This window comes from Gekko japonicus, unplaced genomic scaffold (genome assembly GCF_001447785.1).
Source record: "Gekko japonicus isolate JY-2015 unplaced genomic scaffold, Gekko_japonicus_V1.1 scaffold109, whole genome shotgun sequence".
NCBI lineage: Eukaryota > Metazoa > Chordata > Lepidosauria > Squamata > Gekkonidae > Gekko > Gekko japonicus.
In genome coordinates this window covers 185,109-195,217 of record NW_015164185.1, presented here as the reverse complement: position 1 = coordinate 195,217, position 10,109 = coordinate 185,109, and the positions used below count along the sequence as shown (strand labels likewise).

The 10,109-nt window shown below is 40.5% G+C and overlaps 1 protein-coding gene across 1 annotated transcript in view; it reads left to right on the top strand.

The window, feature by feature from the left end:
- Positions 1 to 7,032: 7,032 nt before the first annotated feature.
- The window catches only part of WDR17 (WD repeat domain 17), a 62,896-nt gene continuing 59,819 nt past the window's right edge, over positions 7,033 to 10,109 (top strand). The window contains exon 1 of the mRNA XM_015408144.1: positions 7,033 to 7,098. Within this exon, the coding sequence (XP_015263630.1) occupies positions 7,033 to 7,098 (66 nt within the window). The remainder of the gene's footprint in view (positions 7,099 to 10,109) is intronic.

The following is a 10,109-nucleotide window of genomic DNA, read 5'->3' as shown; positions in this document are numbered from 1 at the left end:
AGTCATCTGCACTTCCCAGACGCTATCCAGCAGCATGGTCAAATTTATGGGCTGGTCCTCCATCCACAAGCCCATCAGTACGCAGAATGATGGTGGCAGCCCCTCCACCAAATCTTAGAGCAGAGGTGTCAAACGTAAGGCCCAGGGGGCGGAACCGGCCCATCCAGGGCTCTTATGCGGCCCACGAGCAACTAGTGCAAGAGAGGAAATAGGAGACTATTTGGGGGGGAATGGGGAGACTCACTCCTCTTGTGGCTTCAGCATGGTGGAAAAACCTCGTCTACAGCAGTCAAGCAGAATGGGAGCATCTGCCCAGTGCTGCACCACTGGCTCTCCAGTTCGCCCCTGTGGATTTTCCTTTGCACACAGCCCCCAAGCCCATGGGGCCTTGCAGTGAGAACAACTCGGAGCTTACCAGCTGCTGTCCTTTATAGTTTATAACTCCAGTACCTAGCTTTACATTTTATGGCACACATGGCCCAGCCCAACAAAGTGACATTTATGTCAGATCCAACCCGTGTAACAAATGAATCCAACACCTCTGTCTTAGAGTGTCTGCACTGGCCACTCCATATTGGCTATGCAGTCAATACTGCCCAGGAGGAAAATTACCTCAGTGGTTAATAACTCTGGTGCTGCCCTTCTCTCTTTCCCCACTCTGTCATTTCCCCTTCCTCTCTGCATTCCTCACTGGGAAGTTGCAGCGAGGAGGTTCAGTAAAGGCAGGCTGGCAGAAGGGCCTTTGGAAATGCCCTTTCCCACACCTTTAACCATAATAATGTTTTCCACCTTTGACTCATTCAACATACCACACACCATTCCACAACATGCATAATCCTTCAAGATCCAGCCCTCAGTGACTAGTCCCAAAATGCCATTCAAACCATAAACCTTTCATATTATTTGAAGCACACTTTTCACATGGTCAGATGTATGGGCATTTTCAGATTATTGATGGAAAATTTGCAAAATGTATGTGCACAAAATACATACAGACCCATAAACTTTACCTTTTCGAAAAGGCAGAAGGTGATACCAGTTGCAAAATTAAGCAGTTGCTTAAGAATTACAGTGGATAGAATTTGTGTGTCTGTTTCCCGTGTCCCCACCCCCCCGAAGAGTACTAGATTTACATTTAAAAGCTTAATTATTGAGAATAATTAATGGATTTTGCATTTAGCTAAGTTATGAGTTTAACATGCTTTGTTACACTTTGTGGTTATGTATGTTGAATGATGAGGCGTCTCTGTTAGCAGAAACTGTCTTGCTCTTTAAGGAAAGAAAAATAAATAAATCTTGTATATTGTATACTTTAAATAGTCAAAATACTTATATGTGTTCAAAATATGATTCATTGACAGTTTGGTTTACCTGCAGCCTTAGCCCTAGATAAAGTTACTCATAATTAAATTATAGCACATTCATATTCTAAAGGGTGAGTCACATTAGTTTGTATACCAAAAATAACTATATGTTTTGTGATATCTTAAAGACTATCGTATTTATTGTGGTATCAGCTTCAGTTGACTACAGCCCATTTTAGAAGTGCATGTGCACATGTATATTCAGGGAAGGGGGTGGGAGTAGCAAAACAAAGTCCATTAAATGCAAAAGGTACCGTTTGACATATTGGTCTGACAAAACTCAGTCCCACTGAGTTTGGTGAAACATGTCTTAGAGAGTAAGGCTGTAATCCTAAGAACACTTTCCTAGGAGTAAGCCCCACTGAATAAAACGGGGCACACTTATGTCACCATTGCTCCTGGGCACCGTCTCTCAGATATAAGAGTCAGGTAGCCCCTTCAAGGAGCAGCAGTGGAGGAAGACTCGAGATAAATCTGACAAGGTGTGTACCAGAGGTCATTGTAAAGCCTACCCCATGGCAGTGATGGTAGCAAAGAAACAATATTTTCCCGCTGCCATTGCACCTATACAGTTTATACTTGCAAAACTCTTCCAGGTAGTCACAAGCCTATTGAGTTCTGGCCTACAGGAGAAGGTGGAGTGCTCTGCAGGCCATTGCAATCATTTGGCTAAACAGTTTGAGGATAACGTCTCTCACATCCATTTTGACTTGGGAGTCTACATTAGCAGTGACAGGATTGGATGGTTCCAGTCTAAGGATGAGGACAAGATTCCTAGAAGTTTAAGACCTTCCACCTGGGTTTTTTTTTGTACAATCCTGGCTGCTCCTGGCTTCTTAAATCTGCCAGGGAGGGACTGGCAGACTGGGTCTGGAAAACAATAAAAGACTCCCTGAGAGGAGGAGTGGATGATCACCCTTATCTTGAAGCAGGAAGTGGTATGTCCACTCCTAAAGAAACTTGCTCTGGACCCAGAAGAGTTGACTAACTACCATCTGGCATCAAATGTACCATTCTTGAAAAAAGTGGTAGAATCAGTGCTGGCTGCGTAACTTCAGGGCTTCCTGAATGAAGCAGACTGTTTGGATCCATTCTAGTCTGGTTTCAGGCCTTGGTCACCCTGGTGGCCATCATCATCCTGGTGGATGATCTGCTCTAGGAGATGGATGGGGGAGTGCGACCCTGTTTATTCTTTTTTTAAAGTTTTCTTTATTGCTTTTCCACTACACATACTACAAGGAAAGGGGAAAAGCAGCTAAGACTAAAATACAAAGCTAAAGCAAGGACCATCTTTCATAATTATGGTCACAGAGCTTATTGTATTTCCCAACCTTAAAGTAAATTAAAAAATATATGAGGAATAAAACTGTTTAAGATTAATATAGAGTCAAACTAAAGCAAGCATATTTAGCCAAAATGGATGTAAGCCAGTTTCTCATATAACAAACGGATAAAAGACTTTCAGAGTTAAACTACATAATATTTTGCATATTTCTTGATTTTCTTGAATTTGCTCTTGTCATAGGTCAGTCTAACTTTGAGGCGTTTCGGAGCAGGTTCTCCTTTTTCATCATCAGAATCCTCTGCGGATTTGTCAGTTGTACTTCCACTGCCCCCCGATTCATGTTCACTTTCTTCTTCAGTTTGTTTAGTGTCCTCTGTTTTCCTTTTTCCTTTAGTTGTTTGATGTTTCTCCACAAAAGCCTTTGCTTTTTGTACAATCTTCTCTTTCTTATCTTTGTAGTTGAAGATAAGTCCTTCCGGAAATATCCATCTGTAGGGGATGGATTGTTTGCATAAAAAAGAAGTTAAATTTTTATACTGTCTCCTCCACTTTTGTATTTCAAATGGAATGTCTTTTAGTATTCGGATTTCTTCATCTTGGATTTTCAGGGTTATCCCATTAGTAGCTTTTAAGATTGTCTGTCTCATTGATCTCTTGGAGACCTTAACAAATACTTCACCAGGCAGTTTATTTTTCTTAATGAAATCTGGGCAGGTTTGATAAACCATATCCATATCACTTTGTATCAGTTCCACTTTCAAATCTGTCACTGGTGCCAATGCTTCACTTAATATCTCTTTTAAGTTCTCCCCTTAAGATACCCTGGAACCTCAAGACATATAATGATTTATCCATTTGAAGTTGTAATAGCTGCTCCTTGTTGGAAATCCACTCTTTTCCTACCACCTCCAGTCTCTGATTTATCAAATTCATCTTAGCTTCAACTTGTATAACCGTTTTATGAGTTTCTTCTGTCTTGGTAGTTGTTTCTTTCAGCTGTTTCTGGAGATCATTAAATTTACTGTTGAGATTAGTCATCTAGTCCAGCAGAGGGTGCAAGGCTGTAGTTAACATGTTTGGGAAGTCAGTAGGCACTTCCGGCTTGTGTCTCGATGACTGTGAGCTAGCAATTCCTGGAGAAGTCTTTTTCGGTGCCATTTTATCTCCTTGCAGAGACATTGTTTACATAAGAAAAAGTTTGTTTGGACACTCTGAAGGTCTGTTTATTTAATTGCGCTCTGAGTTGGTCTACATCCTCTTTGGCTATGTTGATTTTCAGCATCAATCGGCTCTCTGCCCTTCGCTTTATACGCCATGATTTTTTCCCGTGGGGGTGTTCCCTACTCCTCCTCCTCTACCGATTTAAATTAGGGCTTTCGGGCGCTTCTCTGCTTAGTTAGTTAAATACGCTCAAACTCACAGTTCATCCCGACGTTTGCTTCAGGGGCTGGGTGGGAGCAACAAGGTGCTAGATCTCTTGCTCGCTTTCTCCAGCATGCGCCTCTGCGTCCATGGTGGTCTCGCGGCAGTGGGACCGATAGGAGCGAAGGGAAGCCTCAATTCTTCGGCAGCCACCTTAGAAGGGGCACCCCTCATGTCCCAGGCTCTGGTGATAATGGGGCACTCACATCAGAGTGAGATGGAGTGCACCCGTCCAGCAAGTCGCCAAAACCAGAAGTCCGTGACCCTGTTTATTCTCTTGGACCTCTTAGTAGGTGTTGATGCCATCAATCATGGCATCCTTCTGGACTACCTTTTAGAACTGGGAGAGACTGTTCTGTGGTAGTTTTGGCCCTACTTTGGAGGTAGGTTTCAGAGTGTGGTGCTGGCAGACTGCTGCATCTTTCCTTGGCCTCCAGTGTATGAGGTCCTACAAGATTCCATCTTGTCCTCTGTACTTTTCAACATCTGTGTAAAGCCCCTCCAGAACATTGACTGGAGTGGGTTGTAGGGACTATATCACTCCAGTCTTGTTCCATCTATGTTGGCCCCCAGTTTGCTTCCAGACCCAAATCAAGGTGCTGGTATTGAATTTAAAAGTCCTATACAGTTGAGGACCAGCGTATCTGAAGGATCGCCTATTACCATATGAATTTACCCATCCGCTCAGGTAATCTTTGGAGGCCCTGCTTCAGGTGCATCTGGCAACTGAGGCTAGATGGGCGGCAACCTGAGAAAGTACCTTTTCAATCATGGCATGAAAACTTTGGAACTCCCTCCCCAGGTAAATTCATCTGTTTCCTTTTATTGTTGTCATCCACCCTTCGGTGAAGACTTTTCCGTTTTGTTTGGCATTCCCCCACTAACTGTTGTTGTCCCTCCTCCCTAGTTGTGTTTGTGTGTTTATATGTTTTATTGGATTGTTTAAATATTTTATATATACTTTATTTAAAATGTTTTAATGTCTCATATGTTAATGTTTTGATATTTGACACCTTGGGGACTCTATTTATGTAGAAAGGAGACACATAAATGTTTTAAATAAATAAAATAATGAGTAGACCTATGTAAGACTACAGCCCTAGGATGGAATTGGTTATGAGTAGGAGCTGATCATAGACTCTTGACTTGGTGTGGGCTTCATACTGTCTTAGATGCTGAATTTTATAATATATATATTTTTATATAAGGTTGCCAACTGGATAGGAAAAAAATCCTCTAACAGATATGCAGAAACGGGCAGTTTTTCATGGCATATATCTAAATGACATTACCTGATAGTTGCTGCAGATCAAACTGTCATTAAAGGGTCACCGACATGATCTAGTCTAAAAGTTGACAACTCTAATTATATATAATGCATGGGTTCAGTGAAAATACCTTATTTTGAGTTGGTGCAGTAAAATATATTAAAGTTTCTGCTATGCTTTTTCCTAATTGTAGTGAACATTTTATAAGCCTTGCAGTAATCATAGTAGTTGTAGAGGAGCTTAGACCTTTAAAAAAAAAAAAAAAAACCCTCAGCTTTTGCAAGTTTATTGGAAATAACAGATCAGATTCAAAATAAATAGGGAGATGGGTCTGCCTGAAAAAATGTATTACACTGCTCAAGCAACAGACCTAAGCACATGTGCATCATAATCATATTTACTCAGAAATAAAGACCATTGAATTCAGTGGGATCTTCCCAGTTGTTTGCAAATCAGGAATAGAGTAATCACTTTGATTCCTGATCTTAGGTTCACACAGCAGAGACAGGTGTGTTCAAAACAGCTTCCATTTATTAGCAGAAGCTACAGAGATGGAAGCAACTGGTTTCAGGACCAAGGGGCCTCATACAGTCTACAGCTCTAACAAACAGAGCCCATCTGGGATTTCACCTCATGGAACCTTACCAACACACATCAGGGGGGAACAGACCATTGTATAGTAATGTATACAGTAAATACATCACTCCAATAAAGTATGTTTATGAGTGCAGCCTTTGAGGGAGGAAGTTTAAGTTTTACAGATGGAGGTTTATTTCTGAGTAAACATGTGTCAGCAGGTCTTAGAGATATTTGATCATTAGTCTGGCCTCTGTATTTGCAATTAAGGACTGCAATCATCTCACATTTTTTCCCCAAAAGGCCAAAGGTACAAGCTGATCACCCAGTGCTTGTTATGTATGCATCTACACCAGATGTAGAAAAGGGTTTCAAGATCATGGCTTGAAACATCTGTTTCCTTTCCCCCTTTTCCCCTATTTTAAACAACATTCAACCTGATGTAGAGTTCTGGAGAACTCAGTGGTTTGCATACAGTTTTGTATTGTTTTGGTTGGTCTTTGTAAAAGTTATTACACGGCTTTTGGTTTTGAGCCACCACAGCCACTTGGAACCTATGACTGAGCTCTAAGGCTGTCAAAATTGTTGGAGATAATGTGTAGAATAAGTTGTTGCTTTTGAAACTATCGGGTTGATCTTGTTCATGTTTACTTAGAAATCCAAACTGTAAAGTTCACTGGGACTTATTCCCAGTTGGCTACCACTTAGTGTTTCTGCAGGAATCATTTGTTACTGGGAATATATCCTACTGAACTTGGAGGGGCGGACTGAAGTATGGGATCAGGCTTCAAGTGATGCCTAATATTGCTTGAAACAGTAGCCATTTTACATATGTAATCTTCAATGGTTTTATTTGCTCCTACTTTCTCTGTTCCAGGTTTGTTTGCTTTAGTTTGAATTGTGTAGCTAGATCTAATTTGTATTCTAACCTTTTTTTTAAAGTGAGATATTCCTGCCTTGCTATTGAGAGCAGCTCATTTCACGAAGCATGGGACTCGTCTCTGTGTCACTTGTTTAGCCTTTGTAAATTTTCACTCAGAATCCATATTCCCTTAGCAGTAGTCAGGTGCTGACTTACCAATTCACATGTGTTTTAAACATTTTTTTGTAATATTTTATGGCTTGGATGACCTGCATTTCACACTGGTTTGATGAGGATGACTGGTTTGAAGGACAACAAAGAGTAAGATCAGTTTTTTTCCCCTTTTAAAATAACTGCTTTATGTTTTATCTTACTGCATTTTTCTTTTGCTATTTATTGTGTGTTTATGGTAGCATCCCTGTTTTGTTTTTAAAATACTGCAGTACTGTGATTGGATCAGAAATAGCTATTTGAATTAATCATACAGTACATGTTTTGTAATTACCGTATAATATGCAGAGATAAGGGCAAGCTGTCACCTAGCAAACAGTGACATTTTCATTGCAGTTGTATGTTTAAATACAGTATCTAATAAAATGAATGTTTTTTAAAAAAAACTGGTGGAAATTGGTGCAGTAGTTATGAAGAACAGTAAAATGATTAAGAGACTATAGTTAAATATAAATATTAAACCGACTAGTAGGACAACATCATAGAATTTTACTTTGGATTTTAGAAGGCCAGTCTAGGTTTTAAGACTATTATGCAGTAAGAAACAAGGTTGCTATGGTAACCTTTGTACAATGTTTAATTTTTTAAAAAAATCATGGGCAATTCTATGCTTCAGGAAATTAAGGAGGTATTTTAGCTTTCCAATGCTATAAGATAAGAGAATGGTCAATTTGATTTTTTAAAATGTCTAATGTTGGGGGTGGGTGGGTTGCTGATGTATTTCATAGAATAGCTCCCAGTGTATAAGGTGATTCTCCAGAGAGCCTTAGATTTATATTGGTGTGGCCTGTCTCTTGTGCAAGAACATTTTTTTTTTGATAGCACAAGGAGATAAAAAGGCCTGGACAAGATTATAAGAAGATGTTTAGGAATTTGGAAAGAATGTAGGAGAAAACTAGAGGGATGATACAAAGGTGTGGAAAACAATGCAACAGGCGTATCACTGAGTGAAGTGCAGAGAAAAAGACAAAGAGAAGTGTGTTGGCAACTTAAAAATACAAGAGGGGACAAATAAAATTAGTGATAGTAGAGAGAATTCATATATATATACACACAGAGACTGTAATGCACCCACTCAGTAAAACAGTCCTGAGGTTAGAAGCAGGCTGTGCAACCAGTGGAAAAAAATTATCCTTTAGTTAAAACCCTAGGTAAAAATGTTTTGGCCTGGTGCCTAAAAAAAGAAGAAGGAAGGTATATGTCAAGCAAGCCTCAAGGGAGAGGCTTGGGATGTACTGGCATCACCTACATGATGACATCACTTCCCCACATCATGCTTGCCAGTTGCGGTGATTGTAGCACCCTAAATTCAAATGGCAGTCAAGAACTACACAGACTGAAGTCTCTTTATTTGGGGGAGATTACCCCCTGCAAGAAGGAGGGGCTGAACTGCCACAGAAAAAGTAGCCTCTTTGCTGTGTGAAGATCCAGAGCGGGGAATAGAAGCTATGGACAGTGTCCTGAAAATTCTATGCGGGAGTGGCACAGGAGGATCGTTTCCAGTCCGGATGAGGCCACTGTGAATATTGTTCTTCATTGTGGAGGCAGACTGTTAACAGAGATTTCAGTGGTGGTGGTGAGGTTGTTTAGTGGAAGGAATAATCTACTGTACATCACAGCTGTCCTGTGCCATCTATTCTGTATCTCAGAATCTGTGTATTTCCCTTTCTGGACCATACTTCTCATATGTACTGTGAGAATGCTGTGGAATGCTCCAAATGGGCATGGGTTGTTAGTGGTAAAAAGAAAAAAACAACACATAGTCATCTCATTTCAATGCAGTAAAGCAGATGTAGGAGAAGGATGTTGGTCTTTGTAGTCAGAATTAGAGATGTGAAGGCCTGGGGGAAAAGATCGGATTAAAATGTATATTTCCCCCCATTTTTTTCCTGAGGGCCCCCCCCCCATTTTTTCCAATGGAAAAATTGGAAATTTTGGGGAGTACTGGGGGGGGGGACCTTGAAATATTTTCTCCTTTTGAATGTAAAATGCCTTTAGAGACAAGGTGAGCATGCTGTAGACATCTACAGATCTTAAATCCACGATGCACTTATGCATCTTCATGAGGGGACCATGCAGGGCTTTCTTTGGTTTGCAGCCTTCTGTTGTTCCTTTGGCCCTGACTTGTGGCTGATCTTTTCACCTCTCCCTCAAACTGCTGTGACACATATACCCACAGACTGGGTAACAAGTAGCTTATTGCCCTACCTTGCTGGAGGGGGGAAAGTCAGAAGCAGGCGGGGCAGAAACTTCACCAAAGTCTCAGAGGAAAACTCTGATGGCTTCATTGAAAACTGAGCTCTCTTTGACCAGTAGCTGCAGAAGGAAGAAGAGCATCTAGTTGGAACTCAAGGATAAGGGTGTATTGACTTGCAGTTTTCTCTCAAGTAAGATCACAACAGTTGTATTCTGCTCAGGATGTGAACTGTTCCACTCAGTAGGGGAAAAAGAGAGAACATTTCAAATGACTTCACAACATCATGAATTGTTTGTCCAGTCCCCTTTAGGAACAGAACTAGGTGTGTGGCTCACCAATGGAAGAGGCTAAAACTGAGAGGAGTCGGAATGAGTCTTGTGGATTTCACTAAGAACCCCTCCCCCAATTTGGTGGAGCGTAATTTAGCTGCAGTGCCATTCTAAGCAGAGTTATATCCTTCTAAGCCCATTGATCTCAATAGATTTTGAAGGCTATAACACTACTTAGTGTAGCTGTGTTGGTAATGTCTCAGAAAGTACATACATCTGTACATAATAAATAACTTGTAGGAGTGAATTCTGTAAGATGTGGTGATAGTTACTTGCTTAGATGGTTTAAAACAGAATAGGACAGTTTCATGGGTCTGTTGTTGGCTAGTAGTTATGATAGCTAAAAGGAGTTTTCACATTCAGATTATTTCTGAATATCAGATACTAGGAACACACAAGGACCACAGATACTGTCCTGTGTCTGCTTTGGTAAACAGATTTCTGGAGTATATAGTGCTTGGCAGACTATTGTCCTTTAGTTCTTTATGATTTGGACTGGATCTCAAGGATAACAGCATTTTTTAAAAAAGTACACAGCTCTAAAAAAAAGCATATACTGATACTTGTAGACATTT